At 44.7% G+C, this 25,469-nt stretch overlaps 1 protein-coding gene across 6 annotated transcripts in view; it reads right to left on the bottom strand.

Moving 5' to 3' along the window:
* ADARB1 (adenosine deaminase RNA specific B1) overlaps positions 1-25,469 on the bottom strand; it is a 964,894-nt gene that overhangs the window by 422,525 nt on the left and 516,900 nt on the right. The window contains exon 1 of one of the 6 annotated variants that reach the window (XM_078680552.1): positions 6,429-6,888. The exons of the other annotated variants lie outside the window; for them this stretch is intronic. Coding sequence (XP_078536678.1) covers positions 6,429-6,528 — 100 coding nt within the window. The 5' untranslated portion in view covers positions 6,529-6,888. Of the gene's footprint in view, positions 1-6,428; positions 6,889-25,469 lie in introns of those variants that run through there. 6 annotated transcript variants of the gene reach the window in all.

Raw genomic sequence — 25,469 nt, 5'->3', positions numbered from 1 at the left:
AGTTGAAGTACTGGACAGTGTAGCCTGTGTATATAAGCTGCATTACCTGTCTTTAATTCTCTCTTAAGTGTCTGTGCAGTTCTGCATTTTTCGACACCTTAAGAGATTATTTTTGATTGCTCCGGGGTCCACGCACATGGGCGGGACTATTCACTAGATTATGACTATACACAGAGATCCCCTACTACAGAAACTGATTTGCCAAAAGCAGGCACTTTCGCCTCTTACAAATGCAAGCAATAAATTAGTCATTTTTTCGCTTTATAAACCTTCTTCCTTTCTCAAATGTGCTTTACAAGGCCCATTTGCACACTTTTTTAAAAGAAATTCCCAGGGGAGAACCCCGCTGAACCCTCTTTACATTAAACCCCAACTTTTACGCCGCACCACTTTCAGATGTCACCAGCCACCACGGATGCCACACCATCCAATGTACTCCACTGCAGTCTCTTATGTAAGGCATGTCCTTGAGTCCGTGGGTGGGTTCATATTTCAGACATATTGTTAAACAACATTAAGAAATAATGAATAAAAGCAATCAAGTGAAGGGAACAAATAATTTTGTGTACTCTTTGACAAAAGATGTACGGTATAAGACAGCAGAAATGTCCTACGCACTTAAAAAACAAGCATTACAAATGCAATAGGTCTCGTATTTTTTAGATCTTGGCATTATAAATGTTTTTTTACCTAGCCATGTTGCGCGGTGCAGTACCATATGTGGACAAAAGAGGTCCCACTGTAGTTGGGCCTTGGCTATTACTAATCGACACCTATGTAAATGTGTAGTGTCTATTTTAACACATTTGTTCTCAAAGGGCAAATCAAAGGGCAAATGAGAAAGACACAAAAAGACAGAGCCTTCCACAGTCTGTATGTATGCACTAATTCACACTTGGTACAATCTGGGTTAGACCAATCCAAACACTACATGGAAACTGCAAAGATGGCTTCTATTTTGAGCCATGCAAACTTTATGGTAAAAAATGCTTCAATTAAAAGCAGCAGCAAGTAACTGCGTGGAAAGCTCTCCATTAATTCAACAAGATTTGCGCTACTAAGTGCCTGAGGGGCGCATGCAAGTTCTTTCCTTTACCGATCCCTGTTGCTACTCATCTAAAAGGTTGGTCATATCTTTAGCCAAGCGTTTCTATACAAGAGACTTGGGAATACACTGTTTTGAAGGTTTTTACGCTGCTGCGGGTCTTCATAAATTACCTCAAAGTGCTCTGGTTTCTATCACCTATATCCTACCAGAAACTTCTGAAGTCGGATTTATACATCAGTTGAAAATTCCTGACACAATACAAAGACGTTTTTCTTCACCACCCCATGAGCCCTGCCGTAGAGAAAAATGTGAAATGCACAGACAGGAATTATATGGATGGACCACACTGTCTTGTCATTTGCTACAAGGAGGTTAAAGTGGACTTCCAATGAGAAGAAGCAATAAATGCTGCATTGAGCCACGGTTGCAATAAAACCAATTAACTACAACAGAAATTATAGACTGTGCCTTTGTTCGAGGAGGTCTACTTGGGTTTTGAGAACAATGTGTGATATTATTGACCAGAGGCCCCTTTAACGTATTTATATACTACTGCTGCTCAGTGGTACCTTGGCCAAAAAGATTAAATCATGTGCGCCACTTACAGACATCGGCAGAAGCAACTATTCATTTGAACATATATCCCAATTCAAACTTTTCAGACACCAAATCCAAGAAAGATGTAAGCCAAAGAAATTCTGAGATGTGATCAACATCTGAAAAATGCTTAATATGTTCTGCTGGAACCACCTGGGGTCTGTAAACAAAGAAACAACTGGGCAGATTTGCAGGATTCTAATAAGGTGAGAAGGACTCCAGTCAGTGACAGTATATATATATACACAAGTATGAGTCTGAAAGTTGCCAGACATCACAATGTATAATGAGATGTTCACCCTATATATTTAATTTAACCCACCTTAGGCTGGAGAGTATCTTGGCTGTTTTTGGACTGTAATAATATTTTCCGACCAATTTTATGATTTATACGTTTTTCAAACTGCCATGACACACCAACATGTGATAGTGGGAACATATATACAGTATACAACATCAGGAAGCATAAAGTAATTTAAAATATTAATGTAGGACACGTAGAAAAGAAAAGTGATAACTCCATGGTAAAGGCAAATCCTCTGTTCAGCAGCCATGTACTTCTCAGCTTTCCTAGAAGTGTTACTAAATGTAATGTCAAAATAAATCATGCAAACATTTGCATGCTTAGAAAAGCTAGGTCCGAAGAACACCTGCATCCAAATCTATTTTTGACATGCTTTACGGTGCACATTCTGCCCATGGGCCACTTCACAGACAAATTATGGACGTTTTGTTGCAATGAAAAGAAAGCAAGTCTTGTCAATACCAAGGCATGAGACAATCTCCCAAAGGCGCATCAGGGACCAGTACTCAAGTGTAAGTAGTCTACAACATTTGTCAACTGAAATTAAAAGTAAATCCATCAAAAGTATTTCGACTTGTGCATTCACACCTCATATCTTGATGATGACGTATAAACACTCCATTCAACTCGTGGATAGATTCTCACAAGGGTGGGTTTTGTTTGCATTGCTGGTAGACGTAATAGCCTTATCACAGATGACACAAATAAGAATCACTCAATTACTCACAAATAAACATGTGAGAGTATGTTGAGATTTTACCACTGAGGGAATGTTACTGTATACAACGTTGTTCTTACAGGCTAGGCCGGTCGCAATAGCCCATTTTACCTATGATATATACCAAGAGATCTATTTCTGCACACCATAACTTCTATTGCATCTGAGAAACATACAAGCAAAATGAATTATTATAGATTATCCTTGAAAAAGCGGGACTTTTTATGGTGTCAGAATTGAAGATTTATTAATATCATTTTAGAAATTTGGATTTTAAAACACACAACGTCTTGTTTCCTACCTTTATGATACTTTATCATATTGGGAAATTAAATTGTAGAACAGATTTTAATCTGGGACATCACAGGAATAATAAAAGATTCTTATTACCATATTTATATGATATCACGAGACACTGTAGAATTCTATATGTCTAATACATTTTTGTTTTCATACACACGAAAACTGTTATACAGGTGTGGTATATCACATGCTACTCTGATTATTCAGTTAACTCTTACATGGGTGGGTAATGGGGAAAAGTTAGTAAGAGGCTGTTTGTCTAACTGTCGAGTCTGGATTTCATAAAAGAAAATTAATTATGCAGTCCAACACACAGATTTATTCACCTTATGTGCACAATACCTTGTGTAGGAGCTGTTAAAATTGTATTATGTCCTATGCTTTCAAGTTACAATTCACTGTTATGGTGCTTCTTCAAGGACTACAGGTGCACTTACTGAACGCACATTTGAGGCTTTATGACAGCACAAAAGTATGTGAAAAGCACATTTTATTTCTCTTCAAAAATGTTGTCTGTAGGTGTATTGACCATGAAAAAGTCATACAACACATGACTTCCCAGATTCTTCTTTAAGAACATGCTTATAAGAAACATGTGCACCCATAAGTCAACATACTAAATATTCAGTGCAGTTCTCTTCTTTGGTTTATTCATATGCAAATATTGTTTTTAAAAAATACAAATAAATCGGAAATAGACATCACAAACTGTATCAAGGCTTCCAGTTCTTATGCTTTCTCAAAAAACAGTGATCAATTTTCGTAATCTTGCACTTTTTCGGTCAATTCTTTTTCTATGGTCTGCATCAAACTAGGTCACTGAAGTTTGAAAGTAATGAAAACATTTACAACTCTTTCTCCTAACCAATCTCTCCTTGTGCATTTTTAAAGTCGTTATACTCAATTCTTCATTATACAGTGCACCTTTACTGAAGGCTAAATTGGATCAGTCAGATAAGCACTTGCTGCACATCTCAGTATGTGCTTTCCAGGTTATGAGTCTGAATCCGAGCAGGGCCAACTTAGCACTTCATTCTTAGGGTGATTGATAAATTGAGTATTGATAGATTGAATAATACCAACGCCTGTTATTTAAAACACTTATAAATGACCAAAACAGTTGGATTAAGCAATATAAGTGCGATAAATGACCATATTATGATTACTCAAATGGATTAAAGCCCATTGTTTGTTCTGTGTTCATTCCTCCCCCTCCAAAATAATAACTAAATGCACGTAAAAACAAGCTAAGCTTTCAAGATATAGTTTGTAATCTCACTGCTGCCGCGGGTGGAAAAAGGCCATTTTCAACGGGGGTCTCTCAAGTCTTCTTATAAACATTTCTACCACGAGGCTCTCGCCAAAAGAGACATTTAAAATAGAAGAGAATTTTAACAGCAATGTTAAATCTAACCCAAAATTACTGAAAAAACTTGTGTTTATCTTAATCCATTGCTTGTTCTGAATCTGTACTGTGGGATAGTGGACATTCACTGAAATTAACTAAATTGATTTCTGCTTCTTTTCATATAAATGCGAAAGCTAGACATCAAGTGAGCAAATACTCTGTTAAAAGTAGCTATTTTGCACCATATAACAAATCTCAAGCTCTAAACTGTAGCAGTGGCATGACTACATTATGAACAGCTTTAACCCTGTTCTTCTCACAGCTTTCTTTTACGTGGTCCTACGTTATTTCTATCCTGCGAGTAAATGTGGAGAATAGACTCAGCTGGGTACTCTGGACACTACAAGAAAGATCTCAATTACACTGCTGATGCCCAGAAGTTGTAACATATGAAGAGACGAAGAGGTACTAGGTGTATCAGAAACTATTGAAAACTCTTGGGGACAAAGGAAAATCAATTCAGCATCTGTTCCTATACCAGTCTCATCAGCACTCTCAGTTTTAAACTGCAGTTTAAAATAGAAACCAGAGGATACTTAGCAATTAGCGGAAGAAATGCTTAAGATCGCATTCAGAACAAGCAGCTACAGAGTTACTGTCGCAGGACTCTTCTCTGCCCACGACTATCCGTCCTTCTCTAATCTAACCTAACTTCCCAAAATAACAGCCTTTGATCCTCTGGGAGCTGCTGCATGGCGCGAGGGCCCGACCCTTCATCATAGAAAAGGATCACCCACTCAGGAACTACAAGCATTAAGGCAGCTAATGATAACCCACGAGAGTCTTGACAATTCGAAGATGCAGTTTGAAGAAACGAGCCCTTCTACAAAAAAATGCAATCAGCACCGCGCTAAGATAACGGGCCCTTTTTATTCCAAGTATGGTCTCCTTTCAGTACTTCAAGGATGTGCACTTGTCAGCTACTAAAATCATTGCGCCCCATTATCATCATCTTTTAAAGTGGTGTTGCAGTGTGACAAATATCCTACCTTGAAGGTGGCTTTATGCTTAGAAAGGCTCCAGAGCGCCAGAACTATCTATATATCTTGTGTTAGGACTAAGTGTATAACGATACGGGATGGGTGGGTGGGTAAATTGTTGCTGAAAATAGGGATTCTAAAAAAAATAATAATAACCAACTCAGTTCTCATTAGAAAAGAAAACGAGGTATATATTTTAAAACATTGCCTCCATTAAGCGTAAAAGATAAGGAATTATTGAATGGCAGTAGAAGACTGGTATTCAGCATACAAAAAAACAGTAAATCCCTCTCCTCAGTCAATTTGTGCATAGGTGGCATGGAGAAGAATAAAGGATGCATTCAAATGGCAGCAACACGCCAGAGGGAGCACCTTTTCCAAGAACTTATCGTTGTCAAAAGCCAAAGTTTTCCCACCTATCACTAATACTTGCGTGCACTCTGCTACCTCCACTGCACACTTTATGATTCATACAATAATTCTAGGCACTATTTGCATTATACAAAAGATCAGTTACCTCAACAATAGTCAATTAGGAGGCGTACCTTGACTTTAAATTCTATGTTTGTAAGAGGCACAGAAAAAAAAACTTTCAGAAACAGCTGCATGAATGAGAGCACATTCAACGTAAAAGACAATGGACTACATCATGTAACTGCAGTTTTGTTCCTAGAGCACGACAAACAGGCACAGCAAGAAAAAGCCGACGACATCAAAAATTATCGGCGCTTTGCTTGCATCTCGGGGAACTTGGTGATCAATTATTATTTCCACTAATGGCCTTTCAACAACTGGCAGACCAAAAATAAAACTTGAAAAATAAATTTTAATTTGAGTTCTGTATGGCCTGTGATAAAAAAAAAAACATTTAAAGTCTATTTCAGCATAAGAAAGAAAAGAGATGAATAGTTTCATGTTAATGCGCTGCCTGTTGACATACATTTAAGAAAACGGCAGCGTTAAACAATAAGGGTCGAGAAAGTTTGTTGGCGGATGCTCACAAGCAGCGGGGCTCGTTCCTGTCCAGCTCGCGCACGCGCCCCCCTCCCGCCCCGCAGGCAGCCCCGTACCTTTGCGCTCGGAGCGCTTCTTGCGCCTCCGCTTGAAGCGCCGCCTGACGAGGCTGAAGAAGGCACCCATGCTGGCGGTCCCCGCCGGTCGCGCTGCCATGGAGGAGCCGCCAGTCACCGCAGCACCAGTCGCCAGAGTGCGAACTCTCGCTCGGTCCCACTTAACACCTCGGTGTATGAGCAGTGCGCTGCGTGTCAGCGAGCCGCGGGAGCAGCGGCGCGGTCAACCCCCTGGTACCGCGCCAGGCGCGGGCGCCATTCATCAAACAGCGGGGGCGCCGCGGAGTGCGCTGGAAAGCCCAGATTCACTGTTATTAACCACTGGAGGCACGTGCTCCGCTTAACCCTCGAGCGCACCCAGATAAGGAGGCGCTTAAATCGCAACAGCCCCTCTCCGAAGTCGACACCATGCGTCTGCGACACTCGTAAGCAGCTTTCTTAAGAAAAGAGGCCATGTCCTAAGGGTCATGGTCCAAGTTTCACCGGGAAGCTATAGACGTAACCGACGCTCTCTCTTTACTTTTTTTTTATTTCCTTCAATTCTCGCACCCTTTTGCCTCGCTTTCCCCACAGAAGTAAACCCGCAAATGTGTTAGCCTTTTCACCATTACTTCCGTCACAAATCTGTAACTCTTACCACGGGCCCTTAATTCCATTCCATAATTACTACTGCCCAGGGATTTAAGTGGGATGAAAAAACTGAGAGGTCTCTCAAAGGGGCGCGTGGTGGTTGCAGTTAAGACTTGGCTTAAAAATAGGTTATCTAAACATCTGTGCTTAGCACAGTGTGCCGCCTGACTGGTATTTTTCAGCTTCTGTGATTGCATCCAGGTATATAATACAAGTAACAGTACACCTACATCAAGCCAGGGCTATTGGCTTTGTCAATGGCGATCAGTTGTTTTTTTTTGTTGCGTTTTAATATAGAGCGAACGTTTCCCTAAGGTATTGGAGCGCTTTGCATGTGCACCAGTTGCATCAGATAAATAAGGTAACTATGGCGTTGTTGTATATAATATTGGAAATGCTTCCGTTCTGAAATGATGTGTGTGAATTAATTAAAACGAATCTCTTTGAAGTTGCCTCAAAGGCAGCGAAGAAGAGGGGGGAACAGGGTACTCCTGCAGAGTTAAGATTTTTCTTTTTTTCACCCCCGAGGGTGAGGTCCAAAAAAAAGGAGAGCCAGATAGGGAACCGTCTGGGAACCTGCTTTTTAGAAATGCCGCTGCGGCTCCGGCAGGGCCCGGCCCACTTAAAGCCCAGCTACTTCCCCAGTTTCGCCTCCTTAATTCAGTGATAAAATCCACCTTCTGAGATCCTAAGTGACACAGTACAGATTTGTTGGTGCTGTACAAAACAGTGAAAATAAAGTTTCCATTGTATAGCTGCTCCATTTCCATCGCGTCCCCCCCGCCCCTGTAGTTCTCCCTTTCTTTAAAGTGTTCAATGAATCAGAGTCATAACGGTAAAGATCAGTACATATTTTGTTTTAGCTTTATGCTTACACTGGGCTAGATACACCCTAGAGACAACCTCTAAATGTGATGCTGGGAATGAGGCAAGATGACATGGTGGCCCAAAACAGTGACACCTATTTTCTGGGTGAAAATATGCAACTTGTCACTTTTCGGTATTGGGTCAAGCAAAACACAACCACAAGGCAGACAAAATGTTACTCTTTCACCCCGGATCTTTATTTTTTTCGGCTCTGTACCAGAATACAGTGTCATATTACCTGATAAAAATAGTGTCCTAAATATTTACAAAAATATAATTGTTGCAGCCAATAGAAAGAAACTCTACACATAATGCAGCCACATGTTTGTAACTGGTGTTCTGATATACAACCGTTTTTTCAGGATATATTCCCATAACTATTCCCATAACTGGAGAATGACTGTTGTAGTAAATGCAGACCACTCCTGTAACTGAAATCCTAAAAGAAACCCCGACTTCCCGCTATAAAGCTGGACACCCTGCACAGATGTGTACATGCATGTCCAAATATATTCATGTGCTTTCTGCACAGAGCATTTTACCCCAGCTCCACAGTGGCCCTTATTTTGAAAGGAGGGTACTGGAGGTAACAGCTCAGATCCAATTTAACAGTTTACTGTGTGTGAGACTTCATTAGGAGGTCCCACCTTCAGCAGAAGACCAAAAAATAGAGGCCCATAAGCAATTATTGCTAAAAACATTTTTGTGCTAGAGTAGAGGGGACGCGCGCCCCTGGGACGCTTTCGCCAACCGGGACCCCCATCGCGCGGGGCCTGGCCACAAGTGTTGGGGAGGGGGACACATAGCCACCCCTCCCAAAGCCAATTATTGCCCTAGGGACCACAAACCCGGATGCGCAGCCCTTTGATTATTTTTTTATATTAGGGGAGGGGACCCCGTGGCTGATATCAACCCTGGGGACACCATCCCCCGGATCCTGGCATTATTACAATGGGGAGAGGAGGCCATGCAGTCACCCCTCTCCAAGCCCATTACAACCCCATCCCCCGGGGCCTGGCCAGCATGCTATCGGGATAGGGGGGCCACATGGCCCCTTCTCCCTGGGCTGACTTCAGCCTCTGCGACCCTATCCCCTGGGGCCCGGCCTTTTTGCAATGGAGTTGTGCCCCACCGGAGTCGGACCCTAGTTTCTTGGGTGCCCCCTGTGTGCATTTGGACTGTGAGGGGGGGGGGTACCCAGCGGTATCTGCCGTCTACCTGCCTCCTACAGGAGCCGTCATTGCTTTCACACAAAGGGAGCTGCTGATCATGCAATCCCCTGTGTGTGGAAACAATCAGTTTCTTTACCTGCTCGATTGGCAGCGGGCAGGGAAATAGACAAAAGCTTTGATTCCAGCAAGCAAGAGCATTTCCCCACTCCCACTTGCTGGAAGCGGAGGGGTTTCCTGACAAGTCATAGCAAATATCTTTGTCCCTGGGTCGGGCATCCCGGGACATAGAAGGAGCAGACCCTGGGAGGGGGGCAGTCCCCAGAGCCATTACAGAATCCAGGAGGAGGGCAGTGCATCCCCCTCCTTTGTAGTTGACGGGCCAGAGAGGTGGTGGTCCCTGGGATAGTTTATGGCTGGGAGGGGGGGGGTCCACACGGCCCCCCACTACGAACAGTTTAGCCCCGGGGAGGTAGTGGTCCCCGGGGCTGAGGGGGGTCCACAAGCTCCACCCAATCGTAACCGTTTAGCCCCGGGAAGGTGGTGGTGCCCGGGGCATGGTGAGGTCGGCGAGCCCCCTACCCCCTCCCCCCCGATTTATTTTTACTTAGCCCCAGGGAGGTGGCGGACCACAGGGCGCGGGCAGGTACAGTGGGCCTGCCCGTATACATATTTTTAAGTGCCCGGGGAGGTGGTGGTCTCTAGGGTGGCAGGTAGGGGCTGTGCGTCCCCCACATTTATTTGTACAGATTTGCCCGTCGGGTAGGTGGCGGTCTCTGAGGCGCAGGGGTGCTGCACATGCACCCACCGCATACATTAAAAGCAGTGTCCTGGGAAGGTGGACGCTCCTGGGGCTTTCATAAGCTTTCAATTCCCCTTGCACCCCCTCATTATTATTCAACATGCCCCCGGGACCTGGCCCACCCGGGGCTAAACATTACAGAAGTGCAGGAGGCTGCGCTCCTTTTCATTTTTCGGCAGGAACAATGACTCCAGCGCGACTTCCGCCAAGATTAAAAACAAAAATAACAAAAAAGGTTTTTGTTTGGCCTGCACTGCCTAGAGTTTGAGGGTATTCCTACCCTGCCCCCTTCTCTTTTGTTGAGCTTTTTTGGGGGCTCTGCTCTTGCTTTTTTTTGTTTCCTTTTTTAAACTTCTTAGTACGCAGTCTGATGGTGAACTGGCTGTGGGTGTGATAAGATTCATCAAAGATGGTGAGCTCGTCGGTGGACAAGGAGGGTGCTGGTTGTGATAGCTGCTAATTGTTACAGTTGGTTTTGAAGATGGTGCGAGTTGGCCACAGAGGTTAAAGGTGTTCCATAAGGATGGGGTTAATTTGATCATTTTTCTTCAGGCTCAGGATGAGATATGCTGCAGCATGCAAATTGCCTCAAAATAGTACCAGTGTGCTGTTTGGGAGGACATGGAGTAGGGCATTACCACCATCTAGATGCAAGAGTATGAGAGCTTGAACAGCTCTTCTAAATTCGCTTTCTGAAAAAAAATGGTTTAAGCTTCCTTTAAATAGAAAGTTAGTACCAGGCTATTCTTTGTTTTTGGCAATGTGTTCCTTGAGGGTTAGGTTGTTTTTTAGGGTGAATCCATGTGACTGGGCATTCAGTGAAAGTTGGGATTTGAAGCAGTCAAGGTCAATTACAATGAGCCACGTTTGTACTGTATATTGTTCATGGCGATTAGCAGGAATTCGGTCTTGGTTGGGTCCAGCTTCAGATAGGCACTGGACATCCAGGTCTGGATGATGGGAAAGCATTGTTTTAGGCATTGGATGACTGAAGCAGAGGAGGCCTTCAAGAAGAGTTGTATTAAATCAGAATATTGGGGAGTCTTGATGCAATTTGTGAGTAGTTTATCCAGAAAAACAACGGTTCCTGTGGAATATCACTCAATAATTCTACGATAAAGAGGGTACTTAATACCTATCCAACTATTAGAGAGAGGGTGGCAAAGAGAAAAGACACAACTAAATCAGTCTCGAACCATTCTTTTATATGTTTCAATTGAAAAAATCAATAATGCTTTAGACTACAACATATACTACAATATATATAAACAGTGCAATGTGTCCCCAGTGGTTTGTGAAGTAACCAAAACAACGTGTGTACATTTAAGTGAGCTATACAGGTTACAATAGTGACTATTTACAGAAAGGAGACATGACTCCAAAAAACATTTGACGACGACGTACTGGAGGCGAATGAGACTCATACAGTGCTTATGATTGTGTAGCAACTGTTTTATGACTGATTTAAATGTTTTTTGGAGTCATGTCTCCTTTCTGTAAATAGTCGGGTAGGAGATCATCTCCAGAGAGCTTAATAAGAAGTGGCTTTGAGGGTGCGGAGTATGCCAGCAAGGTCTGGGAGAGTTAGGGATTTAAAGGAGAACTAATGCAGAATTCTACCAGAAGTGTGCTTGTAAGAGTTGAAGCAGACTTAATGTCATTTTTGTGCTGTCGGATCTTCTATATTTCTTTAATGAAGAGGATGTTGATAGCATTGCATTTTTCTGTGAAGTGAGGAATAGGTGGGACAATAAGGCGGTAGATGCAGTGCTTGATTGTTGTGAACAGTATTCTACTTCTGTTGGTGGCTTCACTGATAATGTTGGTATATTACTTTGCTTTGGCTGATGTGATGAGATGTCTGCATTTTGAGTGGAGGGATGTCAGTATCAAGGGGCCCTCAGGAGTTATGTTTTTTTCCATTTCCTTTCCTGTCTGCAAGTGTATTGTTTGTCATCAAGGTCTTTAGAGTACCAGGGTACTGAAAGCTTTGGCTTGCATTAGAGTGTTATATTCGAGGTGTGATGTTCACATAGCTGTAGAGGAAAAGGTCGAGGATGTGGCCTTTGGAATATGTTAGTTGACTTATATCCTTTACCACATTAAGTGTATTGATGAAGGTATTTTTTTGAGGTTGTGTTGCTTGGGAGGTTGAAGTTACCCAAGAGGATGGTGTGGGCATGTACAATGGCCGAGGTGAGTAGGGCAGCTCAAAAATCATCAATTTAGTCCTTATTCTGCCCAGGTGACTTGAAGATGAGAAGGAAGATAATGGTCTGAGTTGCAGAGAGGAAAATGGTATGCCAGCAGCCCCATGGAGTTGAGTGTAAATTACATGCCTAGGGTGCAGGATCACAGTGAGTCTTCCTCCCTTCTCATCTGTCGGTCCCCATTGTGGCTGCTGTAGCATGTGGGAAGGAGGACGTCTAGGACATGTAAAGATCCAGGCATTAACTATGTTTCTGTGATGAATAGGGTGTCAAGCTTGTGATAGGTGATGAGGTGTGCAATGTCTGCGGCACAGAGAAATGAAGAACAAGAGTTAATGTGCATGAGTAGGAATATGTGTTCTGTAGTTTTAGGGTGTGTGGTAGTTAGTGGGATGTGTACAAAGTTGGACCTATGTGTTGTGCAATGCTATGTAAGTTTCTGGGTCGACTACATCGGGGTGTGACTGCAGATTGGCAGTTCAGGGTGCTAGGTGAGGCACATGATTATATCTTACCTTTTAAGTTTCAGTGGAACAGGGGATCTGGACCTGGTCCTACCCTCGTCTATGTTTGCTCTTTGGTGGGACCCTTATAGTGTTGCTATTGCATTTGTAAACAGCGTGTGCGAGGTTTCGGAATGAGGTAAGACTGAAAGGCAAGACGGTAAACTGAAAGAATCCAACCCCACCTTAAACTACAAGGAAAGATCTGTGGGTTGCAGAAAAAAAACATGAAAGTGTGTGTGAGAAGTTGGCCTGGTAGATGCTCTCCACTAGTTATAGTGGGCACCTTGCACCAATTCAAACGACCCTTATTGATGATTAGGTTAAAGACAACCTTTATTGAAAGCTATCCTAGTGGTAGCTATGGAGAGCAGCCTTCCGGCTAAGTCTCGAAGGAATGTAAAGCAGCTTGGTTTACCAGATTATAACCTCCTGAATGACCAAATTAAAGGAGAACCACACAAGGTGTATATAAAATATATGTATTTATTACTAAACACTCTCTACTAACCTCTTTATGAGATAAGAGAACAAGGCACACAATATTACAGTACTAGAACAACAGTGAATAGCACAATACACAGCTGGCTCTAGGGGGAGACAGAACCATATACTAAGAAAGTGGTATAACAACCACGACTTGACTAGACACAGTGCCTAGAGCACATAGAATCGCTGGGACCCCAGGAACCACCAAAGGTAGTGACACAGGGGACCCATGGGGGACGTGTGCAGTGTGAGAACACAGCCGTGAGCTCTGTACAATTCTATGGGAAAGTTGCGGTCTGAATTTTAAAGATTAATGACACTTAGGAGAGGACTTTGAGCAAACCCTTTCAAACTTAGAAGGTTCTAAGGCCAGCATCCATGTGAGCACCGGAGTACTCGTGTTACCTAACCCAGGGAAGCCAGATGCATAGGTGTCAAATGGTGTCGGGAATCTTCGTCGTTTTCAATGGCGTGATGCTGCGAAGTGCTGCTGACGTGAAGAGGAAAAGTGTCTGGTGTGATACAATCCTGGATCAGAGATGAGAAGAACCGGAAAGCAGAGGGGACGGAGTCTGGGTCACTTCAGGGTGACCAGGGGCTCGATAGACAAATGCCCAGCAATGTTGGGTGCTTCAGGTGAGTTGACGCGATGCTTGAATCTGCAGCCACGGGGACCAGGAGACGTCGAAGTTGACCAAAGTCCCGAGGTGAGCTGTCCCATGAAGGATGTCGAGGGCTGGGGGGTCAGTGTTTGGATGGAACACGAACAAGCCTTGGCAACTGCAACCCACGCGGTCAGAGGAAATAAGCTTCGGTGAGGACCAATAAGGTCCTGGGGACTCTCCAAGAAATGGAGAGTCAGGGCACGTCTGGCGCAACCAGGGAAGCCCACGGAAAGTTAAAGTTACCTTCTCAGAGACACACAGGCCAACGGATCAGGTATCGCAAAGGGACCTCGAGAGGAATCACAAAATACCAGCCCACGGAACACTCGTGGAGTGTAGGCCGGTAATCTTCGATGGAAACACTGCTCGGGGTTAGGACTACAAGTAGCCCAAAGCACAGCCTCAGGGGTCGCCGGAAAGCATATGCTGCTGCAAAAGAGCACAGAGGTTCAGGTTGCACCGTCCCCACAAGGGATACGGGCCTCAGAGTTGCTGAGAGAGCAGATCGACCTCGGAGACCTCAGGAATCCACCTCCTGTGTTGCAGAAATCTTCGGAGTCCTCAGGAGCTTTGGAGATGCAACCCGGTCAGATGTGTTTTGGTGCCTGCTTAGCAGGGGAGTAACTCCTTTACTCCAAGGGTGATTCTTCAGTTGTCCAGCGTCGTGCAGATCGTCTAAGTACTTGCTTTCTGTAGCAGAATTTAGTCCAGATAAAATCTAAAGTCCTGTAATCAGGGGTTCCTACTTTATACCCAAGGAATGGGTAGGACAAACTCTGGGACCTACCTATGGGAGGGTCAGGACTGAGGGGTGGCTACACCCTTGTCCTTTGTCCAGTTTTGCGCCAGAGCAGGAGCAAATGGCTCCTGCAAACGGTTTGAGCAGGACTATGCACAGGAACACCACATTTGCCCCCAGTGCAGACTTCAAAGCACTCTTAGAGTGCACCCACCCAGCCCCAATACACTAAAACCTGTCTGGAAGGTGGTTACACCTGTAACAACAAACTAGGTGGAGTTAGGGTCCTACGGAATCTAGTTTATAGACCTTCGAAGAGAAACTTCCCCTTAACATAATTGACAACACACTCTCACCTCGGGTCTAGAAAACGCACTAAAAAAGCCTTAACTAGGCAAAGAAATGTGATCAATGTCCAAATTCTCTCAAAAAGGAATACTTATGTTTATTATCTGGTGAAGCCTAAAGGAAAAAAGGTGGGGGAATTTATCCCTTAATGACTAGAACCCTCACTCAGCCAAAGGTGACATGCTTCATCACATGGGTTCCTCCTTACCAGTAGACAATCCTAGTCCTACTGGGAGCTACAACTTCCTCACTGTGAGAAAGTTGCTCAGAGATGTTTTCAATAATGTATAACAGTGGAGGTAGGATGCTAAAATCCCATATGTAGAGCTTAAGGTGTAGCAAGAGTGCAGCGCAAAAAGGAGTGATGTGCTAGAAAAGTAGTGAATGTTAAAACTGCCTAGGTTGATGCACAAATATGATTTTATTAGCGTGCTCTCACTGACAGGATTAAAAAAGCAGTGCAAAAAAGTAGTATGGATTGATAACTACTATTAGAATACGGTCGACATGTTTCAGCCTTATGATCAGACAAACTGTATCGGTGGCTTTCTTCAGGACCAACAAAGAATATAATGGTACAATTGCTGCTGCTAGTATATGTAGTGTAAGAAAAAAATATTAAAAATATTATTAGATACAAAACCAGTATTCCTGCGACGTGATGCCAGGTAATACTTGGAAAAGCCTCCCAAGGCAGCTTCAGTTCGCCGCGAGATACCGACGGACAGGGCGGGGCCTCCTTCCATGAGATACTGGCCAGGTTGAGGTGAGGCGGTATATCCTACTATTGAGGATATTGCAAGATTGGTGGAATCATACATCCACACCAGTTACTGGTGTGGCGGTATGATTCCAAGGTGTTTTACAACAAACACAACATGTTTCCTTGCAGCCTTTTTAAAGTTAGCATTTAAGGCGAGGTTATAATGCACTTAAGAGTATATGGTTGGCTGCATCACAGAACAACCCCGGAGAATAGATTCTGAAGGCTGCAGAGGGGCTCTGCTCATGCAGGGGCAACTTCTCACACAAAAGCCAGCACCGTGCTTTCAGGATTGATAAGGCCTGCCATATGGGTGACTGATAGATTTATATGTGCAGTGATATAAAGTAGATATAGTGAACATATATCTAAGTAAGGGGTGCATGCACCACCTTACACAGGCTGCAGTAGCAGACCTGTTGTGTCATTTTGAATGGTCTCCCAGGGGTGGCATAGTACATGCTGCAGCCCCTGGGAGGCCTCTGGGGTACCTATGCCCTGGGTACATAGTATACCATATACTAGGGACTCACAAGGGTACCCCAGAATCCCATCTGGAGTGTACCTAAAGTACACTCCAGGAGAGAGAAAGCAGGAGGTAGAAAGCAGATAGACTGGGGTCCTGATTAGCAGGATCCCAGTCAAACTAAGTAAAAAACCAGCAAAACACCGGGGAAAAGTGGGGGTAACCATGCAGTCAGATTCCACCTTCCTACAGTGTGTGTCCTGCAAGTACAAGGACTTCATCCAGTCCCCCAGGTCCAGAGCATTGAGGACCTCGACCAACGTCCTCATCTTGACTTTGTGCTTCTGAAGGAAGGTGTAAAGAAACCTAAGGTGCAATATCAGCCTGAGCTCTTTGTTCTTTTGGAAACTAAATTGTTACTGGATTAACACCCACCCCCCCTCTCCACTCAAGAATTCTCATTGGCTAGTAGTGTTTGAACTACCTGAGCTAGGTTTATGGCATGATCAGCCAATGCCTGAACAAAAACAGGTGGAATAGGAGGAAGAGTGGGTTTAAACAGGAGAGTACAACCATGTTCTTAAACCTGCAGCACCCTGAGGGTATTACATGCCAACTGGGCAGTAAACAACAAACTGCCCCCTACTCGCAATGCATGTTCATGGGTTTGGGAATCAAAGCAGCTGGGCTGCAGTCGGGGTGGCAACACAAATAACTGCTGTCCTTGCTGGTGACCACAGCCTCTGGGACCCTGGGACCACAAAAAATCTGTATGGGCTACGAAAGCTGCCTCTGGTGATAGGCAAGACTCCAATTCATTATTGCGGCTAGAATTGACAGGTGGAGATAATAAGCCTAAGGAGTGGGGCTGCCTTTGAAACTCTCCAAAATGTCTGGCAGCAACAAATGGCATGTCTATGAGAGACACAGGTATGTCCCAAGACAAGCCTGTGGTGCACATACAGACATGACATCCGATGACCGCACTGCCGCCTTTGGTGCCACCTAAAAAGTCTGTTGTAGCTAGGCAAGGTCTCAGCACACGCTTAGCCATCCTGCCTAAGCTGAATTGCTTGACCAAAAGCATTTCTGAACACCCTGGAAACAGCAGACAAGATCTCACTACACATATCCCAGAGATCAAGTGTGCAAGCTTGCATGCAGGCAAACAGTATTTGGAGACCTCAAAGCCAAACTGCCAATAAGAATTCCCTCCTACTGAATGCATCTATGCACTTTGATTCCCTGTCTGGCAGAGCAGTGGGGTTATGACCTTAGTTGTGGAAGTTTAAATCACCAAGCTTCCAAGTGTCCGGTACAGGGTCAGAAAGACCAGGTCTTCAGAGGCAGACCTAGTCAAAGGGCAAATTACTGAAGAACAAGCACATCTTAGCCCAGGTCACAGCTTTGTAAAATGGCAGCAAGGGCTATGAAGAGGCAGGCGAAGGCTCAAGACTTTCATCAATAGGTGTGCCTTGGTCTCTACTGTGGGCAGTGATGTTCCAACAGTTCTGGAGCTCTACAGAGAATCACCACAAAAGGGAACCCGGTGGGGAGTACTTCTCTTTCTTTGGGGAAGTATCCAGGTCACTGGCATTCTTCAAATCTAAATGTAGGCCAGCATCAATGCAATAAGGGGAGAGAAAATCATCTGGTTACTTTTCATCGTCCTAATATTGAATGTGTTGTAACCGGTCTCGGCCCCTTTAACTCTGATGTAACCTACAGTGTCCTGAGGGCATCGTATAGAACTGTGGGGTATCCCGGACAACCAAGTCTGTTGGCTGGTGGCTTGTCCAGAGGAGGCTATGCTAATTGTGGCGGATGCAATAAAGAGAGTTTATACCTCCTACATGGTGTCTGGACTCCTTTAACAGAATGTTCTGGAGGCCCAGTGGGTCTCCAGCCTTCAGTAGTACTGGCATTGAGGGAGTGGATAAGCCTGGGATTCCTACCAAGTCATAGTTTATGCTTTGGTTGTGTTATAACGTGGTCATCAGCCAAGCAGGAGCCAACGTCTGCTTTAGAGCTGGACAGGTTGATCCGGAGCAGACATCACTGCAATCCAGGCTGGCACCGAAGCCTATGGGACCAGCGTGGTCTTCAGGGCAGGTGTAGTGGCATGGGCAGTGCAGGCAGGGGCTAAACTGGGTCGGTTAGTAGCAGGGTATAAAACCCACTGCAATCCCCTCGGATTCCATGACACCATAAGGCACTCCAAAACACACTGCATCATCCAGAAAAGTTGCAGCAAGGCCTCTACTTGCTGTAGGTGTACACTCTACAACAGCCCTGGGTACTCAGGGCACTTAGACCAGCCTGGCGATAGGCTTAGTGTTGGACAAAAGGGATGCGGAGCAGAGTATGGCCCTCCGAGTGCTAACTGCTCAACTTATTCCCAGAGCGGGAGCGACATGACAAAGAAGAGTCCAATTTGGAATTCTTGTGTTTAAGGTGGAACTTGTGTTTATGCTTAGACTTCAACTTACCAAGGATGTATGTTTCAAATAGGATTGTACCTAGAATGTGAGTGGCCCCATGAACTGAGCAGGGATGAGTCCACAGCTAGAAGCAAGATCTTCCCATATATTTTGCTCTGTGACATACACTTTTGCCTTACACTCCCTGATGGCCTACAGGGGACTCGGGAGTATTTTTTTGCAAAACTTAGAGTCATGTTTAGACTCTAGACCGCATAGGCAGAAGTTGTGCAGATCTGTGACTGACATTTGCCTTATGCATTTATGGTATGGTTTGAATCCGTAGGTCTTCAAGGCGATTCAACATTTTCTCTAGCTTGCTGTCTTGAAGAGAACAATGTTGGAGTTGGTACAACAAAAGTTTGGAAGTGGATCTACAAATTCATGCTGAAGAGCCAAGAAAGAAAGGAAAAAGCTTCAGTGCACCGGGGTGACACCTATATCCGTCTCAGTGCCATCATGTCCAGAGGCAATGCAATGCTGCCCCAGAGGGAGAATGCACCATCCACTGGCTTGGGGCAGTAATTGTGAATAAGATTGATACTAGAATCGTGGGTAGAGTGAGAAAGGGTATATCAGTGTTCTATTTTTACAACCACCTTTTCAGATCCAATCCAGATTATGTTTTTATCATACACAGTAAACTCCAATGCATTTAAAACCATACCTCTCTAGACGCGCACATTTCTGAACAAACCCACTGCACATAAAATTCGACACATTTTCTAACAATCTTCACTAGTCTTCAAAATTGAGGGAGCGTTATGACATTTTTACGGATTCTGACAACATTTTCACTATATGCAGCATTAACCCATGTTTTTTTAATATCTACATGGCACAGTTAGATAGTTTCGTGCTGACCTCAGCCTTTTCCACAGGCTAGCATGCTGACAGCAGTCGCTTATATCTAATAAAAAGTAGTTCTTGGCAGACATCGGCCATTCGAGAGGAGGTGACATTGCCATTTAAATTTCTAAAAGTGAAGTGATAAAAAAAAGTGTGTTTACTTCCTTGCTATCTCCTCTCCTTGCCACTACCAACTCTCCTCACTATCTACACAGGGTATCCCACCCTTTATTTAGGGTTCACAGCAGATTTCAGTTTTAACTTGGAGTCTAAAATGACTTCAATTCAGGTGTTTCTTTAACAAAAAGAAAAAACAAACTCGTGTTTCATATTTCGCATTCAGAAAGGCTCTGGTGATTGCCAGCAGCGATGCTAGTTCATTGATCTTGTAATGTTATCTAATCTGACCCACTCTCCCCTCACTACGTCTTTTTGCCATTCCGCTGGTGCTAGGAAATTGTAACATGTCACCTCTATTTAAGTTTGCTTGTCATTTACTTCAATGTATGATCATGAGCAGCAAAGTGCATATTTAGCAGAAGGACACAGTTCATAGGCATGATCACCCCAGCAAAATAAATGCTGGGAAAAATGAACAAATATCTATTCTATCTTTCCGTGAAAGAATGCTACGTTAATATGAGAAACTGCAACTAATTACTTTTTATACAATATAGTAAAAAGATTTGCAGTTAACCATCAGCATATTGAGTGTTTAAGGTTCTGGAAATTAAACAGCACCCCCAAATAAAATGCCTACAGCACAGCTATAATAATTTACCTTAAAGTCGCAAACAGCCTTTAAATTCAGTTCTCACACTTTCTAGAAGCAGACATGAGCAAAGTACTGTTTCAGGAAATTAAGGATCCAAGGTCTCTCCTTAAATCATCATGCCCCTTGTTAGGAAATATTTTCAGCCACATTTCTAGTTTAGGGCTATCCATTCATTTGAATTCTTAAAAGAAGTCTTCTGCAGAATTCTGCAGACTTTCAAAAATAATAATAATAATAATGACATTTGTAGAGCGCATGGTTACACTAGTCTAGTGTGTCCCCGCGCTACGGTACAGGCGAATAGAGACATTGTTTCCCGGCCATCCCCCATATACGGTACAGCAACCAGAAAGCTACTCAGTGGGGAATAGATAGGTTTTCAGCTTTTTACGAAAAGTCAACTCCGAGGCCTCCATCCGAAGCCCCCACGGGAGTTTGTTCCATTGCTGAGCTGCCATGAAGCTAAAGGAGCGCCCACCCATTCCTTACCCTCCTGACTCTGGAAATAATAACCTGTCCCATCCTGCTAGATCTTAATTGGCGGGAGGGGACATACGGAGTCAGAAGGTGATGTAGGTATGTGGGCCCCTTCCTTTGTAGGATCCGATGGCTCACACACAGAGCTTTAAACAAGATTCGCTCCTTAATCAGGCGCCAATGAAGGGCGACCAAGGCCTTCCTGGAAGAGGCTCGCCTGGTTAGCATCAGAACCAGGCGGGCTGCTGAGTTCTGGATACATTGAAGCCTCTGTACACAGTTGACATTAGCCCCCAGGTAAAGCACATATCCATAGTCCAGCCTCGATGTTACCAAAGCATGAACCATGGTCTTCCTACCTACGGTAGGCAAGAGGTCCAGGGTCTTGCGGAGTCCACGCAAGATTCCAAAACAGTTTCCTGCCACCCGCCTTGTATGATGCTCAAAAGAGAGCTCAGGGTCAAGCCATACCCCTTGGTTCTTACCTGTTCACTAGGGCCAGGGATAGGACCCAGGGTCTGTGGCCACCGCGCCGATGTCCACACAGAAGGTGCCTTGCCAATAACCAGCACTTCCGTCTTGCTCCCGTTCAGTTTAAGGCAGTTGTTAGCCATCCGTACCGCTAGTTCTTGCAGGCAGGAATTAAAATTAGAGGCAGCCTCCTCGTCCGAATGTGTTAGGGACACCACCAGTTGCGTGTTGTCAGCATGGGCGTAGGAACTGTGGGGGACGCGGGGGACATATCCCCCCCAGATTTTGGAGTGGGGGGGGGACACAGGGGACAAGGGTGGGGGGACGCGGGGTCAAACAAATTTCCCCTCTACCTCCTGAGAGGGAGATTGGCAGGCCATCAGCGCTGAGAGAGTTCAAAAGGGCAGTGGCAGGGGGGCGAGTGGCCTCTGACGTCACCTTATGCTGTGACTATCGGATCAATGGCCCTGCACTTGACCTGGCGCCTCTCCAGTTACCTGTCTGTGAGCCGCCAATGATCCGATAGTCACAGCATAAGGTGACGTCAGAGGCCACTCGCCCCCCTGCCACTGCCCTTTTGAACTCTTTGTGTGGCTCTGTAGCCAGTGCTCTGGTTGATTTGCTGGCTGACCTGACCTCGTCGTCGGACTTCTCTGTTGCCGGCTTGAAGACAGAAGGGCTGCAGGCAGCAACACGCTCTGACGCTCGGTTAACTTGTAAGTAGGGGCAAGGGTTGATACACTGCATTGCCAGGGGCGCCTGGTGACATCTGAAAGTGGTCAGGGGCGTAACAATAACCCCCGCAGCCCATGCAGTGCGGGGGGGGGGGGGGGGGGCGAGCTCGAGGGGGGCCCCCTTCAGCACTGTGCACGGGAAGGCCCAAGAGCACCAGACTGGGTAGGCAGCGTGGGCCAGCCCTGCCAAGCATCATGCCTAAGGCATTTGAAGTCACGTCCCGAATCACTGCAATAAAAAAGATAATCACGCATTTGTGCCCCTGTCCCTTTGTAAAGGAGCTTTGAAGAGTCATTCCGGCAAGTGCGCATTCACAGCTCGTCTGTTTACACATTTAAATGTTTCCAGGGGTGTACAAGCCGGCCCAGAGACAGATTACTATGTTTGCCATGGAATTCTTCTCTGGGCCCGGATTGTTACAATTTTATTTCTATCATGCCTTTTGTCACATCTTGTTCGAATCCGGGACCCCTGTGCTGCTGTGATTGAATCGTGCTGTCTGACGGAACAGGATGTAATGGGTGGTGCCTTGAGAGCCCAGAAACTTAACAGCAGTGTCACTGCCACACCCGGGCGACCACGTGTACCAGATGCAGGGACGGCTGTCTCAGCATCAGCAGCATGTTGAGAGCCAGCTCTTAAGTGAGAAGGTAAGCGCTGCGCCCAGAACTCTGCTCAGCCCTTTCTCCAGGGTTGGGTGAACTCTGAGCATAGGGCACATGTTGGCAGCCTGGACTGAACACCCAGATTGCAGCAGCAGGAACTAGGCAGGTCAGCCATCGCAGCTCCCAGAGCATCTGCACAGTGGGCTCTGCTGAAAATCAGCAGCAGAACACTGTAAAATTTCAAGTAAGCCAAAGCCTGAAACGAAATTCTCTTGTATACTGACAGTATTGGATATCAGAATTTCCTGATATTTTATTCAGGCACATCAAAGCACGGGTAGCGCATTTTTTATTACATGAGCAAAGTCTCCGTAGATTCAGATTATTGGCCTACTTGCCCAATTAGGAGGTTCTTGTTTCATTAACGTTTGTGTCATTTTACCCACAAAACGGAAACATTTCTTTCAAAGCAGTAGTTAGAACTAAAAATGAAGGTGCATTGCATGTAGATTAATTTTCCATTAAGCAACTTAATTGGTTGACAAATGTCTTATTTTAACTTGAAAACCAACATACAACTACAATTGGTAATAATGATAGTTTTCTCAGGAATTGAGAAATTTGCAAAGGAAATACTTCACAGCTTCCCACCCCAATTCAAAACAGCCACCCCCTACAATATTGCACAGCTTTTTTTTATTGAACATTTTTTATTTTCATATGTGAAAGGTTCCTGTAAAAGGTAGCTGGCAAATATTCATAGGATGGCCAATGAATTGTGTTCAGTGAAAAGTTAAAGGTTCTGTATCTGCCCCTAAAATAGACTATGAGCCTTAAAAATCTGGAAAGGCTGTCAGATGAACACAGGTCACCCAGCCCTTGCAGAACAACCAATGGAGTCAGTGCCTTTGGGAAAACACAAAGATTCTGCATGTTGTATCTGTAAACTCCAATGGGTGTTTGTGGGGTAGGGAGGACTGTGGTGATGCAGGACCGTGCGTGCCTTTTGTGGATATTTTTTATCAAATGTACAATAAACAGGCTCAGATGTCAGCGGGGCTGTCTCTCCTACTCATCCTCATCAAGCCGATAACATCCAGGACTGCTCTGTAACCGTGACGTGTGTAAAATACATTCTGTAAAGTTCTGTGGCTGTGGCAGAGAGGGAAACCACAAAATACATTGATGTAATAACCCATGTCACAAACATACAACAAACCCTTCTGGGCTTTCTAGTTTTGAGGGAAACTCCTAGTTGTTTTAATGAAACTTCAATTTATTTATTGCATATGAGGGTGAGTCAAAAAGAGCGCCAATGAAATGGACAGGAATTATCCGATATCTGGGCAGGAGGGGTTAAGGTTTCCGAAATCACGGGATGAGGGTTCTCTTGGTGTTGCCAAATATCACTTGTATCGCACACAACTAGGCCATAGGCCAGTATCATTGGATTCTGCAGGAAGGAGCAGGCCCATCGATAATCAGTGCAGCAGGTGCTGTGGCACTGGGGCAAAAGCCTGTGATTGGACCAATGTACCCCAATTATTGCTAGATTTTGGTTACCATTTTGTTTAATGTGTTCGTTGAGGCAACAAGAAATGATAGAAAAATAATCAAACATAGAATTCACTCACACACTAGGATTTGTAGTCCTTCATGGAGTGCTTCTGTTTTTTTTCTGTCCCTTTGGCTCGGTCTCCCCAATCAACTTTGTAGAGGCAAGATTCAAGAGTTTATTTACTTTGTTCATGTGACAAAAGCACTGACTCCTCACCAAAGCACCAGGTCTGAATGGCTGACACACTGGGCATGAAGATACAGACTCGCTGGAGGAGAGAGAGGATGGGGAGCCCAGATATGGATGGTGGTGGATGACTTCCAGTATGTGGTGGGAAAGGAGGCAGAAAGTGGAAAGGCAGTTATAGTGCTACCCTTATATATTTAACTTCATTGCCTGAAAAAAAAACGTCATTATTAACACAACCAGTTTGTTTGTGAATGAGAGATGACAGTGGGTGGATTCCTAGGACTGGAAACAAGCAACCTAGGACCAGTTTCGGGGTTTCACCCCCCTTCAGCCAGGATAGCTTGACTCCAGTGGCATGGAGAGCATGGGACCCACGTCTGACATTGTTTCTGTATTCTGTCCATCAATTGTTCTTTTTGTATTTGTCACCCCGAATGGGATGGGTATGCCGAGACGTGGGTCCTTTGCTCACTTTGCCACTGGATTCAAGCTAACCTGGCTGATGAGGGGTGTTACCCTGAAAATGTTCAGTGCTCCGTCCATCATCTCCTTGTGTTTGCTTTGTTTGCCCTCAGCCGGCAGGGTATGCCCAGACGTGGGTCCCTTGCTCATTTTGTCACTGGATTCAAGCTAACCTAGCGGATGATGGGTGACACCCCGAAACCGTTCCCAGGATGCTTGATTCCGGTCCAGGAAAGACCTGGCTTGGCAGTTCGGTCTGGACAGTTCCCATGACACACAGGGTTAAGACTGATTTGCATATGGCTGGCTCCGAACTGGGGTGGCAAAGTGTGCTAAAGAACGATGATGGATTCAACCCAGATCTGTGACTGGGGGTGAGTGTCTGAAATGTTTCAGTGTCTGTCCATCATCTCCTTGTGTTTGTAATGTCTTGGTCATACCATCCCCTAGCTGTTACAGTCTCAGCCTTGCTGCGTTTTTTTTACTGCAGGTATGTGTGGCTGAACTCAGCACATGGTGACACCAGAGCTTACTACAGATGTTGTATCCTGGCAAAATCCCTGTGTAGCCAGCCTGCTACTTGGGGTATTTTCTTATATTTTTTATAATTTAGACTGGGACACATGCAACACTCACCAGGCTTTGTCCCTTTTGCAGGAAACAAGCACATTCCTACCTACATACACCTTTTCTCCACTCTTTCAGGGTTTCTCAGGACATTCTGAAATTAACATTATTACACAGGCACAGCTACTTTGACCTGCGATAAAGTGTCACTCAACGTGTCAC

Source organism: Lissotriton helveticus, chromosome 3_1, assembly GCF_964261635.1.
Source record: "Lissotriton helveticus chromosome 3_1, aLisHel1.1, whole genome shotgun sequence".
In the NCBI taxonomy this organism is placed as follows: domain Eukaryota; kingdom Metazoa; phylum Chordata; class Amphibia; order Caudata; family Salamandridae; genus Lissotriton; species Lissotriton helveticus.
Note: the sequence above shows the minus strand (reverse complement) of the source record. Positions and strands in the feature narration are given on the sequence as shown.